Source organism: Penicillium subrubescens, assembly GCF_028828155.1.
Source record: "Penicillium subrubescens strain IBT 31985 chromosome Unknown utg000006l_segment0_segment0, whole genome shotgun sequence".
NCBI classification, from domain to species: domain Eukaryota; kingdom Fungi; phylum Ascomycota; class Eurotiomycetes; order Eurotiales; family Aspergillaceae; genus Penicillium; species Penicillium subrubescens.
In genome coordinates, this window is record NW_026643156.1 from 3,279,732 (window position 1) to 3,303,198 (window position 23,467).

Here is a 23,467-nt window from a genome sequence, read left to right on the forward strand (position 1 = left end):
CAGAACCAATATTTGGACTCACTCTATTCAAAATGGTTGTACAGAAGCTCGCGACACCAATAGCGCTTTTCACTGCTTTGGTACGGGGATATGCAAACCCTGGCAGTTGCTCGGGTGCTTGCAATGTCCACGACCCATCGTTGGTTCAGAGGACATCGGATAGTCTGTACTTCCGATTCTCCACTGGCAATGAAATTTCGTACGCAAGTGCGTCCTCCATCAAGGGTCCATGGACCACGATCGGTTCCATGTTGCCGTCGGGTTCCTCCATCGATCTTGCCGGTAATACTGACCTTTGGGTAAGTCGTTCGCTGACTGGTAATTCACCTGTCATATTTCTTTTCTCGCGGCGAACCGGAGCTGACCATATTGCGAATTCATTTGACAACAGGCCCCCGATGCGCATATCGTCGATGATCTCTACTACGTCTACTATTCCGTGTCGACATTTGGATCGCAGTCTTCTGCTATCGGCCTGGCGACATCAGCCACCATGGAATCTGGTTCTTGGACCGATCACGGAAGTACTGGAATCGCTTCATCTTCATCCAAGGCCTACAATGCCATTGATGGCAACCTGATCGACGTCGATGGAACTTACTACATGAACTTTGGCTCCTTCTGGCACGACATCTACCAAGCGCCGATGAATTCTGCTGCAACCAAGGTCGCTTCATCCTCGTACAATATTGCGTACAACGCGACTGGAAGTCACTCCGAGGAGGGTTCTTACATGTACAAGTACGGCAGTTATTACTACCTCTTCTTCTCTTCGGGTACCTGCTGTGGCTATGACACTTCCAGGCCTGCGGCTGGAGAGGAGTACAAGATCATGGTTTGTCGGTCAACGTCGCCGACAGGTGGCTTCGTAAGTGAACCTTTGGATCTTTCGAAATAATGCCGAGAATATCAAAATAATGATTGATCATCGTCCAGGTCGACGCGAGTGGTATAGCTTGCACCAGCAGCGGCGGTACAGTCGTGCTGAGAAGTCACGGCACCGTATATGGCCCCGGAGGACAGTACGTTATGACCGATTTCCTGCAAGAACTACGACCCGGCTAACTATTTGCGTCCAGGGGAGTCTTCACCGACCCAAGTTTGGGCCCCGTCCTCTACTATCACTACGTCGACACCACAGTCGGCTACGCAGACAGTCAAAAATTGTTCGGGTGGAATCAGATTGATTTCTCCTCAGGTTGGCCCGTGGTCTGAGAGTGGCTCGCAACCGCATTGAGAGATGATGCGTTGGGGGAAACAAATTGAGGCCATTTGGATGGGAGCATTGGCACCACAATATTTTCCAGTCCATGATATGGTCTTCCGACTGGAGTGACTGGCAGAATGATGTTGCCTTCACCCGTTCTTTGCATACCCACACTCGTTGCTTGTTTAGCCTCCAAACATCGAATATTCTGGCATTAAGACTCCCCAGGAATTTCCTAGAGCCTCAAGACATTGTGCCCTCTGTAGAATTCCCGCAATTATGTAACTCCTTTCGCTCCTGCCGATGCAGCGCAAGGAGATCGAGCAACTTTGCAGTGTTGTCAAACATGGCGGGAGATGAGAGGTAGCCTGCCACATGGTTTGGCCCGATAGATGCAGAGCAGAACCAGTTGTAGTAAGCTCGCACCCTACCATGGCATTCATCTAGCCAGATTCGCGGATTCATCTTTCCCATATTCCAGCTCGAGTTCCTTCCTCAGAGATCTTGACGGCCAGCGCACACGCCTCTGACAGGAGTCCAAGAGATCCAACAAGGCAAGTCGTTCATGAGGGGTATACACACACATACCAGCTGCAGACAACACGAAGATAAGTTAGCGGCCATCCATCAGCGAGCCATCAGGGTGATCAAGGGACTTACCACCAAATACACAGTGAAGAGAGACAATGCTGGCCGCTTGTTCTGACTCATCAACGGTTCGTGCAATTCCGCATATTGTGTTGACTGACAAGGTCAACAGCTTTTGTGCTGCTCGGTAGTCGTCGAGACCACCGGAAGAAGGACGGTGAAGAATAACCAAGACCCTTGCCAGACTATGGATCTGCAACGCAGCCGCATAACTTGGTGGATGAATCCAAATGTGTGGGAAGACAGTCGTACCAGAAGCCATGGGAAGAGGGCTGTACTCTTCAGGTAGATGATCATACCATTCCTGAAGCAAGAATAGCAGCTCGCTGCCCCGTTCAAGGCGCCGAGACAAATCAGATGTCTCTTGCTCTTCCTTGGACGCGTAGTTGACGCATTGGCCAAGAAGATAGGTAGCTCGAGTAGCCAGCTCAGGAGCTGTCAAAACTGACAGTGGTCGTTTCGGCTGCCAGAAGCTAAAGACGCGACGCCGCTCCCTCATGGCCACCCATACATCTTGCCGAAGCCAGGCCCACCACACAGCGGATCGAAGCCCACCGGTCTCTCCATCATTGTCTTGGAATCGTTGGATCCAAAAGACGCCCTTGAGGTGCCGCTCCCAGTCCTGATTCGACCCGTCAATCATCTCATATGTGCTGATGAGCAGGGAAGTTGCAATCACTTCATGACTGCGGGCATATGAAGGATGCCGCATGGCTCTGTTGAGGTAGTGCATTGTTTCATAGTAGTATTGGACCGCCAGGTTACGGTCAATGGCATGGGATCGAGTCGAGGAAGTATCATCGGGCGCCACCGATGCCGACATCGCCCCCTGCTCTCGCATCTCCATTTCAAGAGACAGGTGCCTTGTGGAAAGGGCCAGCAAAGCCTTCATTAACCCTACATTCCGCAATGCCAGATGCGGAACCACAGAGGCAAAGTGCTGGAGCGGATCATAGAAATCTAACCACTTGCTCGAAACGCGCACGAAGTGGGTAAACAAAGAATGTTCCAAACTGGATAATTGGACGGGAGAGGAAGTGGTCCAGGAGGATGGACCATCCGAGATCACCGAATCTCCATCCCCCGTAGGCTGCTGGGGTGCAAGTCGTTGCTCGATCCCAGCGTCGCGTCGGAAGGCCGCTGCATAAAAGCTTTCGCTTTCCCGAAGATTCCGAGGCCGCAGGTTTGAACTGTGACGGGGATCTTCCCCGGTTTGATCGCGATCCTCTGGATAGTCGACAGGATCTCGATGGGTGCGCGGGAATTGTTGCGGCGGCGACAGAAGGAACCGATCGTTGGCATTCGCAGCATCAGTTGCTAAAAGCTCAAACCAGCTGAGCGGTGCTACTCGAGTAGATGCTGAGCTTTCCGTTCCTGGAGAGGAGACATAGCCATAAGGGGAATTGGCGGAAGGAATGATCGGGGAGGGGGAGATGGGTGCAGCTTGATACTGCGATTGCTGTCGTTGCTGTATGTCAGGGTAGAGAAACGATCTTTCAAGTCTCTCGATCCTCTCACGACCGTCGTGTGGTGATTTCTCGTCTTGCATCGGCTGCTTCTGGTGGCAGGCATCGACCAGGACTTGCAGGGGCCCATGTTGCTCTGCTGTGGTATAATGCGGCTGTGCCTCCCCTCTGGATGATCTTGAGCCGAGTTGCGGCGTGGAGACGAGGGGCGTCGCTGGTTTTGAAGTGGTTGTGAGAATGGTGGATGTGGTGGCAGCATCAGTCGTGCTTTGGGGTGCGTAGATACACGGTCGCAGGCCCTTTGCACAGGGACCACAATGGGGTCGAGCCTGTAACAGGAATTGAGATCTCAATTAGCCATTGTGTTTATCAAGGCAGGCCGAGACAATTGGAGCTGGCCAGCAGGATCACCAGATGATGTTCAGGCCGTCTGGGAACGGAGTTCAACCCATACCTCGTCACACTTGACATGTCGTCGTTTGCAGATGACACTATGATGGATAATTAGCGATCGGCTCGGTCGCGAGATGCCGTACAGCCTCGTATCGTGCACTACAGTACTCACCACCCGGTTGTCGCACGGAGGCCCCGGCCACGGGATTTGCGCTTTGGCCGTGGCCCCGGTGCCTTTGCAATTGACGCCAATGCGATGGATAGACTGCACGCGAGTGAAGAGCCCGTGCAGGAAGCCGAAGAGCAGAGGATCGCGTCGAGGCGTCGGGGCTCATCTCGGGCAAAACTCCAGAGTCGAGACGGAATAAAGAGGGGGATAGTGGATCTGCATCAGCCAAGTTGACCAGTGAGAGAACTGAAAGCAACCAAGACCGGCACTTGGCACAGCCGTCAGAGGCCAGAAAACCCGGGGGAAACTAGACAAGTTGGGGTTGGATCGAAGGTGTTTGATTGGCTCAACCGATTTCCACTCGGTGGAAGGCCGAGATTTTGCCGGTGTCCAGAGATGCCCCGACACGAGACACAACACACACACCCCGCGCAACCTTCGTCGCGAAGCAGAAATTGAGAAACACGCATTCAGTCATCTCGCGTGCAGTCCCGTACGTTGTCTCTTCCGATCAAGACCCAACGTTGAGTCAAATTGACTTTGGCTAACCACCAGCCAACTGCAATCCTCCAGGAACAACAACATAAACGCGGTCCGCACGCCAGTTTCTTTTTCATCAGAACAGCAAATCGAGTGCTCGCATCGCTACGTTCATTCAAAATGAGCTGGCAAGACAGCAACCCAACTTACAGAATCTTGACGGCCGCCGAGAAGGGCGGCTATGGAGTCCTAGCTGCAATCGTGTAAGTTGTGCAGTGTATTCAGTCTTCACGATGGAGTGTGATCTGACAATATGGAAATACCAGATACAACGTCGAGCACATCACGGCTTTGGTCCAAGCCGCAGAGCAACGGCGGTCCCCATTGACCATTCAACTCTTCCCATCATCCCTTAAACAGAAGCCATCATTGGTCTTTGCGCTAGCCGCGGCCGCGAAGAGTGCGTCTGTGCCCATCTCCGTTCATCTTGATCACGCCCAAGACTACGAGCAGATCAAGTATGTGGCCAGCAATCTGCCCTTTGACTCCATCATGGTCGATATGAGTAATTATGAAAAGGAGGAAACCCTGGCAAAGACTCGTACCTTACGCAACTATTGCCATGTGCGAGGGATCACCGTGGAGGCGGAAACCGGTCGCATTGAGGGAGGTGAGGATGGAATCGTGGAGACTGGTGATCTTGAGGGTATCTTGACCAACCCAGAAGACGTGGAGGATTTCATTGCGGCCGGAGTCGACTTCCTCGCCCCCAGCGTGGGCAACATTCATGGAGACTATGGGCCCAACGGGACTCAACTAGATATGGATCGGTAAGTGGAGATAAATCGAGAACCTAAGAGACAGTTCTTCGCCATCGGACTAATGTGAAAACTACGACAAGTCTCCATGGTGTCTTCAAAGCCATTAAGGGCCGTGTACGACTTGTGCTTCATGGAACTAACGATTTCGATGCCTGTCTTACCCAGGATTGTATCAAGGCCGGAGTGACCAAGGTCAATGTGAATAAACTGGTCCTGGATGGCTGGCATGATAATTTGCGGGCCAATGCCACGCGGCCCTTGACGGAGCTTATGGATACTGGCATCGAAATTCTGACGAAGGAGATGGAACGATGGATGGATATCGTGGGTAGCAGTGGTAAGGCATAAATCTAAAAATAAAAATAAAAATAAAAAAATTACCTATAGATAGCGAATCAATATATTCCCCCTTATGAACAGCTTTATGATCCCTTGGGTGTTGACCCTATTGGTGATAACATTGATTAGGTATGGCTTCCATTTCAACCCCAGCGTCATAGGTTAGCTGGTATGTTTGCGCGGTAAATACAGCACAGTGCAGATCAACCCAGGTATCACTATTTACCACTTCGGCACTTTTGTTGGACATCATCGACGCCTCGTGGCTAGTTTGGAAGGGAGACTCGTTTGTTTTGCTTCCGAGGACCAGATTCGAACTTTTACTCGCCGCTCTGGAAGGTATCTTTGCTGCCCTAGCGCCTATAGACGCCACTGAAGCGGCTCACTTGGTCCACGTATTCGTCGATAACCCCGACGGGGACTCCCTACGCAAATGTGTTATCTATAAGCCCTCAGAAAAGCTGTCTACTCCTGGAAGTCATAATATCAAATTGACGTAGGCGGTTCCCATCGGAGACAACATGGGTGGTCAGTACGAAAGGATCGAGCACCGAAATGCCCAGACACGGGAACTGCTCGAGGGAGGTATTGTCCAACTAGACTACAGTGATAAGGGGTGGGTATAGCAATAGCACAAGATAAAGGAAAGCCTCGTGTCTGCCCGTTCGCTGCCTATCAAGGAGGCCTATGAGTTTACCGGCATCCCTATAACGGGTCCCGAAGAAGCCCTAGTGCTGAGCATCGATAGTCGATATCAATCTAAGACTATGCTCTAACCTTAGTAGCCTTTAGCTATCGCGTAGATAAAAGCCTATAAGAGAGCACCCTGATTCACAGTAGTATCACGTGGATACCTATGGTTTAGGTAAGACTATTGATGGAGATCCGATAGGGATCTCCCTCGAGGGAATCCCCCAGTCGGGATTCTCCTAGAGGATGATTCCAGGGCCAGGTTGATTGCTTCGGCCTATATAGGCCTTCCCTTCCTTTGTTTCCTTTCTTCTGCAGAGATAGTTCTCCAAGTATTCGAACTAGGTTGTTCCTCTCTCCTGCTTCCTTGCGTAGTGGCGATAGATCGCCATCAACTATCTCGGCACTCTGCCTGATTTACTTCGCGACAATATGTTGCAGGCAGAGTGGGCTAAGCGAACCAGGAAGTTACGGCCTAGCCTAAGTATGGTGCTAACTAAGGTTTTTAAGGACAAGCTGAAGGTGCTTGTCTTTTGGGGAAATTCTGATCACGTCGGTGATAATTCTAGAAATACGCTTACTATCAGCACTTAGGATAAGCTCTACACTAAGGTGCAGGGTTTAGACTCGGGTGCTCTGAATTTAGGGTTCACGGTAGTGAGCTCGTCCTATCGAACTTAGGCACACCAGACGACCGAAAACGAGCGAAGAGATACTACAGTATGTTGGGTTTTTCTTTGCATTCTTAAGTGGGCTGAAGTTAAGGGTCTAGCTAGATTCTAGCTAACTGTTTCTTAGGTTGATAGTCCTAATGATAAGGACGATAAGGACGACCTGGACAACCTTTCTCGTTGGCTAATACATTCTACATCAACCTCACCGGCTGGGATTCAACTGGGAAGAATCCAATACAATACAGACGGCGAGCCTCAGAAGTTCACACCGCCGGAGAAACCTAAGAAGCTTCACTCGCTATATACCTCACACTGTATACTCCATTTTGCGTCAGTCATTGTTGATAAATGTCAATCCGGCAAAAATATCAGAGGTCGTGCCCGTCAGATCATTGAACGGGCACCTGGGGTTGCCTATTCCAGGATCAAATTGGAGGGTGCGACAGCTGGGAGGAGTGTACCAGCCCTCGGCCCGACTTTCGGTCCTTATCACCATATATCATGGAACTCTATGCAAATTTCTATATTTTGATCCTGATTGAGAATGCACCAAACTCTGAAAACATAGGCAAACAGGCGAGTCCATCGGGTTTGGCGACGTTAACTGCAGCGAGCGTACAGCGTTTTGAAAGGGCATTCTATCTGTCGATACCTGTATTACAACAACTTCAAAAGCATGACGCCGCAGATCATGTGGACTTCCCAAGCTATATTTTCTGGGACAACTCTGTATTGTTGAACTGGCGAGCGGTAAAGCCCGGTGACTCCTGAGTATCACTCCCGCGCCTTCCTTTTCGGCGCCTGCCTTTTTCTCTCACATTTCTCCATCACTTTACTTTCCTTCTTCACTCTTCTCTCATTTCTAATGTGCTGCTCATAGCTTCAATTCCTTCACAATAACCCTCCCTTCGATCCCAGGCCCACTCACAGGAATTTCACTTACCGACTCTGGATCAATACGCTCTCTCAGTCCGAAGGTTCACCTAAAATCACAGGCTAAGGAACTCCTCGGTGAGTTGATGAGATTCAAAGTATTAGTGCAGGCTGTCTCACTTGATGCTAGTTTATATATCAGCATGACGCTCAAGCAAGCTCGCAGGGGAGAGCGCTCTCTAGCTCATCCTGATGGGGTGATATTTTCTGCACGACACTCATCAAGCAATGGACCCCAAGGATTGCTCATCTGAAGCAGTGCGTGCAGTCTATGGACCGAGACCCCTAGCGGGTTATAGAATTCGTCATCTCAACTGAGACAGGTTTCTTAGCTAACATCCAAAATTTCGGTGCATTCTTCGAAGAACTTGAGACGGTAACCTGGCGCTTCCTGGTGTTCGATAATACATCTACTCGGTTCACTGGAATCGATATTTACAGCATTATCGAGCATTTCTATCACTGGCCACCCGTTCTGAGCGACAACACATTGTCCTTCATTGCAACAATCAAAAAGGCGAACGACGCCCGTGAAGGGCTCTCTCGTCTTAACGCAGATCTCGGTCCTCGAGGGCGTAACCGGGTCCGTGCTCCAAGTCGACCAGAGGGTCTTCTTGTGTCTCGCAGTGATTAGGGCCCTGAAATGGCGAGTGGAATGTTGGGGCTGTGAAAATGGATGTAACCGAGACACCTGAGATTCTGCTCGCTCCTCCCCCGCTCTCCCCTGCTCCTGTTCAAGACGAAGATGTGGATAGCTTATCAAGCCGAGAGTCGAGCCCGTCGCACCTGGCTCACAACCCTCCGACTACGCAAGAACCCCAGCCTCCCTCTGCTGATATTTCAGTCTCCCAGCTTCAAACTTACCCTGTGCGTCCGATCTGGACTTGCTTAACCAGTGATTGGCGCTTATCTCGAATGCCGCTCCTACGCCCCAAAAACCAACCAAAAGTTGGCCATATGCACCGAGAAATCGGCGCCGATTTGACGAACGACAACTTCATTTACGACCTGGAAAGATTTACCCTACGGCTGTTGACTTATATGATATTGACGCATACTGGTGCAGAATGATGGATAACCAGAGACTGGGAAATCCAGTTTGAAATTGTCAACCCGAATGGATCGGCGCTCTTATCACAACATGCAACATGCAGAGTGACATCTACCTGCATGCATAAGATAACACTAAAGTATGTCTGCCCAACACAAATATGTTGCAATTGGGCATCCCGGATTTGTAACAGCCGAGGATCCCCGTTATCGTGTAAGCTCATGGGTATTTCAACCCCTATGAGCACCCTCATTTCATGTTCCTCAATCAATCAATCATTCAATCACTCAATTCAATATCAATCTCCCCTTTTTGATTCCGTTGCCCTGATTGGCCCATTTCCAAGTACTTCGCAGCTGTCACATTGTTGATAGAAATTTAGGTCTATATCCGATAGTTAATATAATATCTTAGTATGATTTTCTGACGAACTTCCATCACTCCTTACCCTAGGATATGATGATAGTCAATTAGTTATGCAGTAATAATAGGCAAGATAGACGTACCGCTCCTTCCGACAAAGCACCATTGAATACTAATTGACCTTGATGAATAAAGGACCAGGGTGTTAGTTCATGGCTCTAGAAAAACGTTCACGACACTACATGCTTTCCCTTTCATGAAACCCTTTTACATCGCCATCAAAGGGTACATTGGACACCTACAGAAATGGTATAGGTCGTATTGTACATTCCCGGTTATGAAAGTGCTTGATCATACTATGGACATCGATTTGAGTGAATCAGCTAGATTTTTTATCCAAGAATAGGAAGCGCTAAGTCACCGTGTTGGGTTCTTCCACAAACCATCACAGTGCAAGATATCTATCGGGGAGGGCTCTGGTCTCGGGGGAGATAATGAGCTCCAAGCCGGTCGGATACCGAAGAATTAGGACCCTGAGGGGTACGATGACCACTTGACCTGCCCCATGGGCTACATTCGTAACAGCTACCGTCACCTACTAATTTGGGATAAAGTCCTTGTCAAGTCTCCTTGAAATTTTCGATGCGAAGAGTTTCTGAATGAATTTCATCTGGTCATCTGTAATTAATACAAATGATCCACAAATTTTACAGCGCCATAAAATACTCATCGCGTCATTGACCGCAAAAGGCCTCCGTACAGCGTCGTTGAATCATGCCCCAGCCAAAGCCTTTGTGTTTCGTCTGAACCAGATATGCAACCCACTGAAAACGACTATTCCTACCACCAACATTGCAGATATGACGGAGAAGCCCTTGATGTATTTGGGGCGATCTGAGTTAGGGAAGAGATACTGTAATTCCATACTGGATCAGCCATTGAAGTCTTGAGTTGCAGATGTGTTTACGTACTGAGCCATAAATCTCAGACAAATTTCCAAGGACATTGACCAGCGCCAGACTCACACCGCGCGCCTGGGCATGCATGCCAGCAAATGCGGACGAGGCAAAGGCCAGGGTACCAGCATTAGTTGCCTACAGACCAGCAGCCATAAGAACCAGGAGGACGTACCTGGCTGTGAAGTCATATACCACACAGATAACGATCGAGCAGATCAACGAGAATGTGAGCCAGCAAGCGATAACCAGACCTCGCCACGCTGGGATCTTGTCGCTGAAGTAGGCAGTGATAGCTGTACAGATAAATGCAACTTCATAGATTGGCATGGTTAGGAAATTGATTTTCTCTGTGGACGCATTGCCGAAAAGACCCTTGACGAGTGTGGGGTAAAAGTAAGTGAGCGTGCTGGAGCCAACAATTACCTGGCAAAAATGAGACCCGAGGTTAGAAGACTAGTAATTAGATATGTAGGGACCGAGGAAGCTTACCATATATCCGGCCACGAGCGCCCATCCAATCGTGGCTGCGCCCTCGACGATGAATAACCATCTCCATCCCCGAATCCCATGCACACCTTCGAGATATTTCACAATCAAAGCGGCCAGCAAGCCACCGAATGCACCCGAAAGAATGGCCGCGGAAATGTAGACACCGAATCTCTTAGACTGTTCGGTTCGCTTGTACCAGGATGACAGCACAAGAAGCACACCAGGGGCAAAGCCAGCTTCGACACATCCAATCAAGACACGGAGAACCACGAGATGCCTGAACTCCTTGACAACAGCCATGAGACATGTCAGAGTTCCCCAGACAAGCATGATGCTGGGAAGGGATATGGACGGGCGTGTGCGACCTAGGACAAGGCTTCACAGAACAGGTATCAGTATGCTTTCCATGTCGGTCAGAGGATACGAGACATCAACTCACTTGCTTGGTACCTCGAAAATAACATAGCCGACGAAGAATACCACCAAGGGAACTGAATATTGGTTGGAGGACAGGTTGAGATCGGTTTGCATTCCGGAGATCTTTGCATTTCCAATGCTGCAAGCCGGAATCATTGTTAGTAACTTATTCTTGTGATGACACTTCTGGACGGACAACAACGTACTTGGTTCTGTCCAAGTAGGAAAGCAGGTACATGACCCAGATTGTTGGCAATAGGCTTAAGTCTATCTTCCTCACCAGAGCCTTCTCCTCCCCCGAGGAGAAGGCCTAGTGAATGCTTGGATGCTCGATCTCTTTGGATGAGATGTCGTTCTTGAGTTGTCTTTCAATGTCTTTGGAAGTCATGATTGCTGGTCTCAAGGGAAACCTGATGGGAGCAAGTCGTGATAGCCTTTCCTTCGCATGCTCCCAGCGCAGGATATTTATGTCCATTTGTATAAAAGCTCAGTCTCGTGCCATGAGCGATGACGGTACGACAGTTGTCGACTCTGTATGGTCACCCCACACGGTTGATAGGAGCCGAAAACCTGTTTGCCTGGGGTAATCCACCCCCAGGAACGCCCATCGTCGGCTGGGCGGTTTCTCCACGTCTGCTACTTTTAAGTTTCCTAGTGTGGGGATGGCCTCGTTACGAGACCCTCAAGTAAGGTTTTCGGCTTTCTCCTCTTGACAGATGCTCTGGCTTCCTTGGCATCCGCGGACTTGGAAACTTTATCGATGCAATGCCAGAAGAAATGCCAAAGAGCATTGCCATGGCGATATGTCCAGCAAGAACAGGCCTCGTGAAATTCTTCGGGCTGTGATATTCGCATTGCTCACTCAAGGATCGCAATGAACTCCATGTGCCTCGATGGCTGCCAGTGACTCTGGCCGTCATCTGCGCGAGCTTACTTGACCTGCTCGGCAGAGTCCCGACAATGTTCTTGTTGCTTTTTGCGAGTTCCGCAGCGTCAGATTCGCAGAGGTAGCCGCTAAGGTTGCGGGAGTAGTGCACGACCCCAGACAAGGCGCCAAATAGGCTTTGGTTGTTTTGATTCCATGGTCTGATCCTGACGCCATGTCTGTCGGGGTTCGGATCAAGGCAACCTGCTCGGCACGATGTTCATGACTCTACGCGAGCCCCGCGCGGGCCACACAGCGAGCTTCATGCGAAACGACATCCTTGACGCGACGCGCCAGATGGGGCACATGGAGGGGTTCCGATCACGACAATGACGATGATGCGGGGATTCGCGGTGCCTGGAAATTTATTAAAGCTGGGGTGTCTTCTGCAAACACCTTCTTTGAATCTCCTTTCTCTCTGTATACTCACACTCTACCAGATCCTCTCTGAAACGAGTTCTTATTCACACACATCATGCCTCCTGCTGCCACCGAAACTGCCGCGTCCAACGGGACCAAGGCCGAGACGCCTGCTCTTTACCTCACCACATGCCTGCCAGTGATTTCAGCTGGCAGATCACTCTAGCCCAAAAGGTCGTTGCGATCACTGGGGTTAACCGGGGAATTGGCCTGGGCATTGCTGAAGTGTGTCTCGCCAATGCTGCCAAGATGGTCTACTCGCTGGACATGATGGAGCCCGTTGAAGAATTTGAGGCCCTGAAAAAGCGATTCTCCAATTTTCAATACCTTCAGACCGATGTGTCACTTCGGAGGAAAGCATAGAAAACGCTATCAACAAAATTGTGGAAGAGACTGGCCGTATTGATGGCTTGGTTGCCAATCCCGGCATGACGAAGCACCAGCGAGCCTTGAACTTCGACCGTTCTCAGCTGGACAAGCTGTTCAATCTCAATGTAAGTGGATCTGTTGTTGGTTGTTGCGAGGCCATTATGCTGACCGCCATTTGCTAGGTCTATGGTGCCTACTTTTGCGCCCAGATCGCTGCTCGCAAGTTCATCGAACTTGGAATCAAGGGATCTATTGTGATGACCTCGAGCATGACTTCCTACTGACCCAACAGGGTAAGATAGCATACCTTTTATATGTTGAAACCGTATTCAGGAAGCTGACGGTGGACTTTTGCAAGGCCGCACCCTCCGCACCTTACGGCGCTACCAAGGCAGCTGGTGAGTTGAATTGGACTTGGAATCTTCATTATGAAAGAAATACAGCTAACTTGTGTATTCTTTTCCACCGTGCAGTTCGCAACATGTGCCACACTCTCGCCATGGAATGTAGTCAACACGGTATCCGCGTCAACAGTATTTCCCCCGGTTTTGTCCGAACAGCCATGACCTACTACGTCGAGAAATCTCCGGATTGGGATCTCAAGATGCAGTACTATGGTGGTATGCCTCGTTTGGCCGACCCTCGAGAGCTCGGCGGTGCCTACGTCTACCTGTTGAGCGATGCCAGTTCATATACCACGGGTATTGACATTCCGATTGCGGGTATCGTGGGTGCGTGGTAAACGAATTGCATATGAAAGGATGACCATCATTTCAGGCGTTGTGTTTTTGGATTATCTGTTAGACAAGATGGAACACCAGGCAGGTATAAGCGAACTTGATACGATACAATGAATTAGAGTTTCTGTTAGTACTGTCCTTGCAAGGTATAACCGAGTCTTTAGTTTGGATTGACATGGTACGAGAAATAGAGTTTCACTATTATGGTCTTTGCAAATTTTCCGATAGTCATGGAGAGTCAATCATTCTTTTGTCTTCGACCATCGGCGACACCCGCCGAAAGCGATGCCTGAGGCATCTCAGGATAGGTTCCAGCAAGGATCTCCGACTGTTAAGACGTGTGAAAACCTCGGTCGGCTCAACTCTCCACGACAAGTGAGAACGAAGAAAACAATGGCGAATCCAGGAGATACAAAAAGTGCAGCCCAAAGCAAGGGCCCTGCAAAGTACAATGTCGGCTGGAGACGAGTAGTCCGGAATTTCAGTCCTTCGTGAGTTTCTCTCAGGACCCGGTCGGCTTGAGTGCCTCGCTAACCAACACACAATTCATGGATGACCAGCTGGTTTGCAGCGACAATGGGCACAGGAATTGTCGCCGTGTTGATGAACTCGGTGCCTTTTCACGCCCCAGTTCTCTATTACCTGTCTATTGTCTTCTTCCTGCTCAACGTGGTGATCTTCTCGCTGGCGTTGATCATCTCCATCCTTCGATACACCTTGTATCCGGAAATTTGGCGAGTCATGATCCAGGACCCAACCAACTCGCTCTTCCTGGCCACGATCCCCATGGGGTTCGCGACACTCATCGAGATGTGGGTCTTGATCTGTGTTCCGCGATGGGGTCCCTGGGCCACGTCCGTTGCATGGGCACTATGGATGGTGGATGTCATTGCGGCAGCCTCGGTCACTCTTTCTCTCTCCTTCGTTTTGTAGGTTCCAGTCCGCTTGAAGCGTCATGGAAATCCCCAGCTTATCAAATCCAACTAGGATCTCTCAACGATATATCACGTCGCTTGACCGCATCACTGCCCTCCAACTATTGCCCATTGCAGCGACCATCGTTGCGGCCGGGGTCGGTGCCAAGGTCGCTGATATCTTGCCAAATGAACAGCATGCATTAGGCACTTTGCTCGTTTCTTTTGTTCTCTGGGGAATGGGCACCCCGTTAGCAGTGGCTGTGCTGGTCATCTATTACCAGCGGTTGGCGGTTCACAAACTCCCTCCACGAGAGGCCATCGTGAGTTGCTTTCTGCCTCTGGGGCCTCTTGGCTTTGGTGGCTTTGGGTGAGACGTCCTCTGCACAAAATTATTTCCGTCTGATGTCTTCTTTCTTACACTTCGCAGAATAATCTATATTGGGAAAGTTGCCCGGGGGCTTTTGCAAGACTCCGACATCCTGGACCCCATTGCAGGCTCCATGGCCTACGTCTTGGGCGTGTTCATCTCCCTTCTCATGTGGAGCTTTGGGTTGATCTGGCTCGTCTTTGCATTGGCAACGGTGCTCTACAGCTCTCCATTTCCGTTCAACATGGGATGGTGGGGATTCACGTTCCCATTGGGTGTTTACGCGGCGAACACGATGGTACTGGGAGTAGAACTGGACATGATGTTTTTCAAAGTCTTCGGAACAGTTGGTTGATCCCTGCCCATTCATTGATTCGCCCGCTGATATGATTCTCCTTAAAGATCTTGAGCACAGCAGTATTGTTGCTATGGGCCCTCGTTGCATCCCGAACGGCGGTGGGTGCCTGGCGTGGCAATCTGTTCTTCGCCCCGTGTCTCCAAAATTTGATCCTGAAAGAAAATGACGAGGAAACTGATGCCGCTCAGCATCGAGCATGATGAGGATGAAAAATTGCGTGGAGTTTCTACTGTAAGTTGTCATCAAGATTTTAAAATCTCAAAAGTCCTCCTTACCAGTCATGAATTGAATGATATTTGAATCGTCAAGCTAGATGATTTAAATATTCTCGATCTCCCAACCGAAAAAGGCGAAACATATCTTTCCAAAACGCTTCTCTGATTCAACCTTCAACTTTCTCTGAAATCTGCCATCTAAAACCTTTCGCGTACATGGGGTCTAGGATACCATGCAGGGCACCCTGCAGGGCTGTCACCAGGTCCCCCCACACGTAATTTCAGCACAGCCCGAGGAATTCCAAACGCCTCAGCCGTGGTTTCAGGGCAAGTTCTGCCGATTGGCAGAAGCTGAGATGATTGGCTGTGTCCGAGATAATCCTTGTCAGTACAAACGCCAAGCACCCGTCTGACCGCAGGTCACATGTGTGCCATCAATCGTATTTGGTGAATTCAAGCGAGACTAGCTCTTGATATCGCGCCTGAGTTCAGAAACTCTTCAAACATCTTTCCTCTACTCTGTTGGCACATTCTGAGTTTCCTACATTTGCTTGTTCAGTATGGTATGTTAACCTACAACTCAATATGCGCTTCAGGAGTCTCACAATAAACCCAGGATCCGACAGAGCACGAGTTTCCATTTCTAGAGGAGGTGTATACTCCTCAAGAGGCTCATAAGATCGAGTACGCGATAAGCCTCCGCGCCCCGCAGAACCCTCTCGACGATTAACCTCTCTATCCCTCAATAGCTTCATCTTCGTCCATGGCCTCAATGCACGAGGTCGAAATGACCATCCATTCAAGACCTGGACCCATGATAATGGGAAGTTCTGGCCAAGGGACTTCCTGGCGGAGGATATCCCATACTCGCGAGTATTTGTGTATGGATACAACGCGAACATCACCAACCCACAGACGATGTCAACAGCAAGCATCAAAGACCATGCCAACACTCTGCTGAACTTGCTGGACATGGAGCGCGGTCTGCAGTTTGTACGTCCGTTTTTGAAATTTGCATTAACAAGGCCTTGTTGATCTAATGAAATTAGCAATCTCTGCCGCCCAAAATCATTTTCATCGGACACAGTCTCGGAGGGTTGGTTATTAAACAGGTTAGTCTGTCTACATACGCGTGTACCTCCCGGTTGAGCTGACTCGATCGCTTCTTCTATTTTTATTAGGCGCTCCTGAATGCCAAAGAAGATCCCAAGTACAACACTATCCGCACTTCAACATCCGGTCTGGTTTTCTTTGGCACCCCACACCGAGGAGCGAAGGCTGTCGAGTTGGGTAAAATCGCCGCCCGCGTCGCCCGATTTGTCTCCAAGGGCCATGCCAGCAACGACTTATTAGACTGTTTGGAGCACAACTCGCTCTTCACACGACAAATGTCTGATCGATTCCGTCATCAACTGGAAGACTACCGCGTGGTCAGTTTTATCGAAGGCAAGGAAGTCTTCTTGGGGGCCGCCGGACCCGCCTCACTTAGCCATGTGAGTAATTCACCTCGTACGAGAGTATCAACAAAATAGCCGAATTGTTCCAGCGATGCTGACTCCCGGTAGTTGGTGGTTGATGAGGAATCAGCTGTCCTTGGACTGTCAGGTCTTCGCGAAACACAGCTGAAGCTCGATGCTGATCACTCGCAAATGTGCAAAGTGGGCTCTCGAGGTCCAATGTATCGCCTTATCAAGGGAAACATCAAGCAACTAGTCGACCAGGCCCTTTTGTCCGAGCAAGGCTTCATTCCACAGCCATCCCCTCAGCCCTCAATGGGGTACAATGCACCTCCACTTCCTCCTCGCATGCACTCCAACAGCAGCGCACCATATGCTCCTCCTGCTCCTGGACGAGCGCCTCAGCCGGCCCAGAGGATAAGTGGTGCGATGTTTGCTCCGTTGGATAACGATCCACGATCCATTCGGGCAGCAGAGTTGAAAAATCGTGCAAACTGGGACGAGGCTCGAAATGTCGAATACGAGATTTTCCAGGAGCACTTACGAACGCTGGGCGCCGACCATGCCAGTACTCTCGCCGTTGGATACGATTTGGCCGAAATCGAGCTCGAGGCGAGTTACCTGGAAAAGGCGAGTGAGTGGTGCCACTGGGTCACCGATAACTCTCGTCGCGTGTTTGGGAATAGTCACACGCTTCCCATGCGATCAGAGAGTCTCATGGCTGAAATTCTCTGTCAAAAAGGCAAGTACCAGGAGGCAGAGTCAATATGTGCAAATGTTCTGGCCCGCCAGCAAATGAGCATTGGTGAAGATCATCTTGATACGCTAGATACTCGGCGCCGGCTCGGTATGGCTTACAACGCCCTCAATCGCCGAGAAAGTGCCATCATCACCGCTGAAAAGCTGACAGACAGTCTGAAACGTTTGCTGGGTGACAATCATGTCCGCGTATTTTGGGCTTTGCTGGATGCGCTGGAATATTTAATTTACAATCATGGAGATGAAAGAGCAGCTCTGGTGAGAGCGTTTGAGCCTGAGGTGCAGCAAGCATTCGAGCTCTTGCCACAAGTATACGAGGAACTGCGGGCTGGTCTGGGTGATAAGCACCCCGTCACAATTCGAGCCTTGTCCTTGCATGGTCGAGGATTGACTCGTGCGCATCAAATCATGGAGGCCTCCGAAACTCTCCGTCGAGCTCTCGCGGTTTCAGAAGATGCATTGGGACCAGAACATCCTCTAACCATAGACATCGTTGGAAGCATCGCTATGATGTATACCCTTCAAGGAGCTTTGCACACTACTGGTAATCCACCATCCGAGGCCATTCCTTGGATGGCGCGGTACCTAAAATGGGTCGAGCAGCGAAGGGGCCTCGATAATCCAGAGACGCAGACCTCCCTCGAGATGCTTGGGAATCTTCATCTCATTGCCGAGGAATATGAGGTTGCTCAAAGATATTTTGAGCGTGCTCTGGCTGCGTGTCGCGGAGCTCAGGCCACTGCAACGCAGGAGCGCTTATCGACTCAGCTTCGGCTCTGTCAGGCTCATACTATGTTTACTACTCGTCGTAGCCCGGGGTCAGGGCTTGGGGGGTTCTTTTCCCAATTGCAACGGTTCTAGTCATTTGTTTTAGAATACTCCAAATTCATGATATTTGAGTACTATGGGAACTTGAAGGCTTAGACCGGGCAGTCGAAGAGATAAGCCTAAACGATCAATTGCTATGACCTGCACTAGCTATGTCAGCGGGCAGAAATCAACGGTAAGTCCGAAGCCCTCTCTTTCAGCCAGTGTAGGGAGTCGAAAACAGCAGGTGAAACCATGGAGATTAGGAGCCACTATGAAGTTTTGCTGTAGCAAAAGTCCGGGCATTACAAAGCAGATAACAGGGAAAGCGGCACGGAGGGTAAATTTGACGGTGGGAAGGGGGACGCCAGGATACCTTTCGTCCAAAATTGTGGAAGGCAGGGACTCGATAGGTCCAATAGCGAGCTCCTTGGGGGTCAGAGCAGGCAGCTCGGCAGCATCCCGCTGCTTGTTGAAAATGCTGAGCAGGAGGCCTCGATACTGCGGCCCAGTCATGGTTCCCTCGCGAGGAATGGCCACGGACGGGAAGCTCACACGGGACGCGCCAAGGGTCTTCGATAAGGGGTAATCGTCGTTGTAGATTGCGTAGAACCCGAAATGCGAGGACCGTGGACATCGTGGCCAAAATAACGGGCGACTACATAGAAGAACTCCAAGAAAACTCCCAGATGAGAGCCACTGTCAGAGCCTCAGAACTCACAGCGTAGATGAGTACGCTCACTTTCGTGCTGGGCAACGCTTGGTGGGAAGCCCGGGCAACCCCCACAAATGCATTGAGCGGCAACATTGGGTGACCACGTTCATCTGGGAAGAGCATGGCCGGAATGAACAGAAGACTAGCATTTCCATCCTGATCGAATAAGAGAGTTCTGAGAGAGGAAACCTCATTCACGATGCCGGAGGAAGCTTGATATCCGGCGTGAATAGCCTTGATATCACCAGCAATCTTAACAACGCGGCGGCCAGCCTTGTACAGATTGATCATTTCGGAAGTGTCAGTTTGTCATTGATTCCAGCCTTAAGTTGATCCGCAATGGCTGCGCCCATTCGGGTGAGGCGCTCGTCATCCGGATCTTGTGCAGAAGTACCAGCACTCTGGCAGTGAAGTCGTCGATGGCCGCACGAGGGTCTTTCATTGTGGTAGCGTTTTGATTGAAGGAAGCAATGCTTTCAGAGAATCTAGAAGGTGTTAGATGTAATGAATAGAGGAAACGGGAGTCAAGAAGGTTGCTCAGTGTTGAGTGAGAGTAGTTGAGGATGCGATGAGAGAGGATTAGTCGGGGTGACGGAGGAAGTGAAAGAGAAAGGAAGAAGGAGCTTCATCAAATGAAGGAATGTGGGTTTGGCTTTATTCACAGTTAACTCACCAAGAGATGCTTGAGGTTGAAGTTAAAGCTGAGAATTATTAAATATGTTGAGAGTAGTAGTGTGGAGCGAAGGTTGGTGATTAGTTTTGAAAGAAAGAGAAATATAGTTTTCTGGAAGGTAGATGATCTCCGGCCTTGGTCAAGACTGAGCGAGATGTGAGGATCGAAGTTGTCGGAAAAAGGATGTGGTAAGAGTGCGTAATAACAAAAGTTGAAGGATTCTGGAAACTCGAAGATGGTAGGCTGTAGGAGAAATTATCTAGCTAGATATGCTTCAACTTACTCTCTTCGGGACCATCTTTCTGGATCTCATTGGAATCATCATTCTAGATAGTCAAGGCATCGTGTCTGGGGTTGTCATTCAGCACATATTTGTGAACGCAATACTAGCCCTTCTACAGGGTTTCCATTAGGTAAACTGTTAGCCCGTAACCTACATTACACAGCGAGGAGTTAGTTACCGAGCCAGTGGGGTTCTGATTATTGAAAGGAAGAAAATGCGGTCATCCTAGTACTAAAAGAACATCAAGGCTAAAGGTGGCAGTCCATATTAAGCTTTCACGATCATTTGCGATGATATGCACTAGCTATGTGAAAGATTAAGAATTGGTGCTCGTGACGATAATTCCAAGAACTTCTTTCAACCACTGTCCGCCGCGAGAGTCAGCAGATTATCTCAAGGGGATTGTGGGCGGCAATTGCGGTTTGCAGTGGGAGACTATAGGGGAGTGACGGAAAACGATATCATGATAAACTGGGAAATCGGGGCAGGTGGGAAGAAAGAGGATTCACTTCTTGGAATGCCCACCGAAGCACTACAATCAAAAGGCTTTTCCAGAGGGGGTTCGGGGAGTGCGAAAAGCTACACCAGGCGTTTCATCCTAAGCAGTGGATGGCGGGGGCTTAATGGGACCAATCCCTAGATCCTCGGGAGTCAGAGCAGGAAGGTCGGCGGCCTTGCGCTATTCATTGAATACTTGAAGAAGCACGCCCCTATACTGGCCGTTGCTCATTTCGCCGTGGGGAGGAATGTCAACGCAGGGGAGCTCAAAGTGCGAAGCACCGAGGGCCTTCCAGATGGGGCACTAGTCATCATAGAGTGCACGGAACTCCGGATCGAATGGCCGATGAATATCATGACCAAAATAGCCAGCAACTGCGTAGAAGAAGTCCAAAAACACTCTCAGATTGGAGACTCCATCTGACACGCAATGTTCGCAGCTCAGGGTTGTCCGCTGGTGCTCGTTGCGGACGATGCTGTCGGGAAGGCAAGGGCATACCTCAAGGAGAGTGTTGTAGGGCAACATAGGATGCCCGTGCTCATCCGGTAACATAATCGAGGGAATGCATGTTGGGGTGATCTTGCCATCCTCGTTGAACAAGAGGTCCCGGAGACTGGATGGGTCGTTCAAGTCGCACTCGGCGGCTTGATTTCCAGTGCTCATGTGCATGGCTTTGATACCATCGACGACTTGGAGGACTGAAAGGCCAGCAGCAACCAGATTCGGGTCAAAATCATTCGTGTTTGGGTCTTGCTGGTAAGCTTTGAGCTTCGCGGCAATGGCCCGGCTCAGATAGGTCAAGCGTGTGTCATCAGTGGCGTTTTCAAGGAGGGCTGAAGCCCTGACGCTGAAGCCGTCTAGTTCGGCTTGTGTGGCCGTCATGTTCGGGAGGTTAGGAGTCTGTCAGCTGCGAATGAGAAGGGAGACAACGGTAGAGAAGGTTGCTCGGAGTTAGGTGAAGGATTTGGATTGTGATAGGAGAGGACCCACAAGGATGGAGGAAGGTAGGCGAGGAAAAATACGAAACTGTCGCCCCGTAAATACAACGGCGAGTGATGATGAGGTATCAGATGATAAAGGAGCTTCGTAAAGTCAACGGACGAATAAGGGTTGGCTGCATTCGCTGACTCACCAAGCAATAATTGTAGTTGATGTTGAATATGGAGACGAGCATTGGCCTTAGAAAGGTTGTGGGTGGTGTGGGTAAGAAATTGTGTGGTGAAAGTGACGAAGAAGGAGGGTTTGAGAAGGATGAGCGGATACCTTGATCAAGGCTGATCGAAAGGTAAAGATCGTAGGTGTTAGAAAAAAGGATGTGATGAGAGGGAAAAGGAATGAAAATTGGAGGATTCTGGAAACTTGAGGATGGTAGCCTTGGAGGACAGTAGACTCGGAGTGTATCAGATGGATGCTACGTGGAGAAGCTGCAGGAAAGATCACTTTGCAACCTTCTATGGATTCGAGTGTATTCTCCTCTAGAGGGTCGCGCTTTGGCTGTTGCGACCCGGTTGGCAATTTGAGTACTACGGCGAGTTTGGACTTCTTTTGTATTTCTGTATTATAGCAATTCACTCCCAAGTTCTCGGAATAGTCTGCAGCAGGGATGGATTGCATTTGGTCCCTAAGCACTTCGAAGCCGATCATAAGGTTGAATGGTATCAGTTGTTGGTCATCCTGCAGCGCCGGGCGATCTCTTCAAGCATGGACCTTCACCGGAGTAGGCTTTGCTCATGCAATTCCATTCGGCGAGTAGCTCAGCTGTCAGGTTGCCGTATCTGGTCGCATTTTTTAGGTCGATGGCCGTAGACCCCGGCAAATGTCTGCAAGAGGCAAGCCGTATACCCATGGATGGAACACAGCGGACTCATGATGGCGTCAATCGGAGGTTTAAGAGCATCAATACGCAAAGACCTACGAATCGAATATAATTTGAGGATTGGCTTGTCAACTGATCTTCTCTGTAGAGTAGTCTTGGCCTTCTACTATACAAAGAACGGCTAAATGCTGCCCTCGTGTCAGTTCTCTCTGCATTCTAATCTTTTGCCTCCGCCTAAATCCCCATTGTGTCATGTCGCCCCATTTTTCCTGTTGCTATCAACCTACAAATTATCTCGCCCCAAGCCATCCGAGCTGGATATCTCACCATGAATCCATCTTATCTTTCAAAGTCAGCTACTAACTCCGATTATATACCCACCGCCACGTGCTTCTCCTGTCTCGTCTCGCCACCTATGTAAACAACCTCCACCGACCTCTCTACAACTGCTTACACTGCATTTGTCCATCTCGGTATCTCAGCACCGACGGGCTCATTTCGTCTCTAGTCATGTAACAGGTGAACTTCCTGAAGATGACCTCAAACAGCGCTTTGATGTTTCCTGGTCTGGACCTGCCCACACTCCTGACAAACAGGCTCGGTTCACCACCTACTATTCTTGAGGAAGCAAGATGCAGCAATAAGGTCACCTACCTTTTTCTGAAATGTTATCCATAGTCTTCGACGCCAAAATAATTTCATATCGTAAGGCCCGCCATGGATCAAAAGCAAGGTGAGGAAAACCTTCAAGAAGCAGAAACAAGCCCGACAAGCTACTTTTACCCATCAATTTCTTTCCTATTCTCCTTCATTCACTTTTCTTAGGCAACGCTGCTGTATTCTTAAAGCTCGACTGGTAGAATGCAGACCAAGTACGAACACTATTTTATGTTTCTGTGCATTCAATAAACTACAGATTTTCAGCTAGGAGCCTCTGAAGTGAGAATATGCTCAACAAGGACATGCTTTGCTGGATGGTGATAGCCACAGATCTCTTTCGACGAGCCCCCGCTTGCTGTGTCATTACTTTGTCGCTAGGATATTGGGC

At 49.8% G+C, this 23,467-nt stretch overlaps 10 protein-coding genes across 10 annotated transcripts; 6 read left to right on the top strand and 4 right to left on the bottom strand.

The window, feature by feature from the left end:
• Nucleotides 1-32: 32 nt before the first annotated feature.
• Nucleotides 33-1,215, top strand: abnA (putative extracellular endo-1,5-alpha-L-arabinase; the record flags this gene model as incomplete). The annotated part of the gene is made up of 4 exons (XM_057155652.1): nt 33-299; nt 392-868; nt 937-1,022; nt 1,080-1,215. The coding sequence occupies 4 exons, from the start codon at nt 33-35 to the stop codon at nt 1,213-1,215; spliced, it is 966 nt and encodes a 321-aa protein (XP_057006782.1).
• A 431-nt stretch (nt 1,216-1,646) lies between these two features.
• N7473_009714 (uncharacterized protein) lies at nt 1,647-4,049 on the bottom strand (the record flags this gene model as incomplete). The annotated part of the gene is made up of 4 exons (XM_057155653.1): nt 1,647-1,798; nt 1,868-3,650; nt 3,733-3,812; nt 3,887-4,049. The coding sequence occupies 4 exons, from the start codon at nt 4,047-4,049 to the stop codon at nt 1,647-1,649; spliced, it is 2,178 nt and encodes a 725-aa protein (XP_057006783.1).
• Nucleotides 4,050-4,543: 494 nt separating this feature from the next.
• N7473_009715 (class II fructose-bisphosphate aldolase) lies at nt 4,544-5,532 on the top strand (the record flags this gene model as incomplete). The annotated part of the gene is made up of 3 exons (XM_057155654.1): nt 4,544-4,626; nt 4,690-5,193; nt 5,265-5,532. 3 exons carry the CDS (start codon nt 4,544-4,546, stop codon nt 5,530-5,532), a joined length of 855 nt encoding a protein of 284 aa, XP_057006784.1.
• Nucleotides 5,533-6,044: 512 nt separating this feature from the next.
• Nucleotides 6,045-6,299, top strand: N7473_009716 (uncharacterized protein; the record flags this gene model as incomplete). The annotated part of the gene is made up of 2 exons (XM_057155655.1): nt 6,045-6,139; nt 6,173-6,299. The coding sequence occupies 2 exons, from the start codon at nt 6,045-6,047 to the stop codon at nt 6,297-6,299; spliced, it is 222 nt and encodes a 73-aa protein (XP_057006785.1).
• Nucleotides 6,300-10,006: 3,707 nt separating this feature from the next.
• N7473_009717 (uncharacterized protein) lies at nt 10,007-11,464 on the bottom strand (the record flags this gene model as incomplete). The annotated part of the gene is made up of 6 exons (XM_057155656.1): nt 10,007-10,147; nt 10,206-10,328; nt 10,386-10,646; nt 10,683-11,058; nt 11,122-11,222; nt 11,306-11,464. Coding segments are annotated over 6 exons (1,161 nt in total), but the record flags the coding sequence as incomplete, so codon positions are not given.
• Nucleotides 11,465-12,573: 1,109 nt separating this feature from the next.
• On the top strand, nt 12,574-13,555 carry N7473_009718 (uncharacterized protein; the record flags this gene model as incomplete). The annotated part of the gene is given in 5 exon segments (XM_057155657.1): nt 12,574-12,785; nt 12,803-12,938; nt 12,996-13,067; nt 13,172-13,211; nt 13,287-13,555. The coding sequence occupies 5 exon segments, from the start codon at nt 12,574-12,576 to the stop codon at nt 13,553-13,555; spliced, it is 729 nt and encodes a 242-aa protein (XP_057006787.1).
• Nucleotides 13,556-14,129: 574 nt separating this feature from the next.
• Nucleotides 14,130-15,395, top strand: N7473_009719 (TDT family transporter; the record flags this gene model as incomplete). The annotated part of the gene is made up of 4 exons (XM_057155658.1): nt 14,130-14,482; nt 14,541-14,837; nt 14,898-15,183; nt 15,240-15,395. The coding sequence occupies 4 exons, from the start codon at nt 14,130-14,132 to the stop codon at nt 15,393-15,395; spliced, it is 1,092 nt and encodes a 363-aa protein (XP_057006788.1).
• A 575-nt stretch (nt 15,396-15,970) lies between these two features.
• On the top strand, nt 15,971-18,487 carry N7473_009720 (LipA and NB-ARC domain protein; the record flags this gene model as incomplete). Its single annotated transcript, XM_057155659.1, has 6 exons — nt 15,971-15,973; nt 16,027-16,094; nt 16,160-16,403; nt 16,460-16,522; nt 16,592-16,903; nt 16,976-18,487. 6 exons carry the CDS (start codon nt 15,971-15,973, stop codon nt 18,485-18,487), a joined length of 2,202 nt encoding a protein of 733 aa, XP_057006789.1.
• A 117-nt stretch (nt 18,488-18,604) lies between these two features.
• N7473_009721 (uncharacterized protein) lies at nt 18,605-19,439 on the bottom strand (the record flags this gene model as incomplete). Its single annotated transcript, XM_057155660.1, has 2 exons — nt 18,605-19,006; nt 19,155-19,439. The coding sequence occupies 2 exons, from the start codon at nt 19,437-19,439 to the stop codon at nt 18,605-18,607; spliced, it is 687 nt and encodes a 228-aa protein (XP_057006790.1).
• A 1,467-nt stretch (nt 19,440-20,906) lies between these two features.
• Nucleotides 20,907-21,485, bottom strand: N7473_009722 (uncharacterized protein; the record flags this gene model as incomplete). Its single annotated transcript, XM_057155661.1, has 1 exon — nt 20,907-21,485. One exon carries the CDS (start codon nt 21,483-21,485, stop codon nt 20,907-20,909), a length of 579 nt encoding a protein of 192 aa, XP_057006791.1.
• Nucleotides 21,486-23,467: the final 1,982 nt, after the last annotated feature.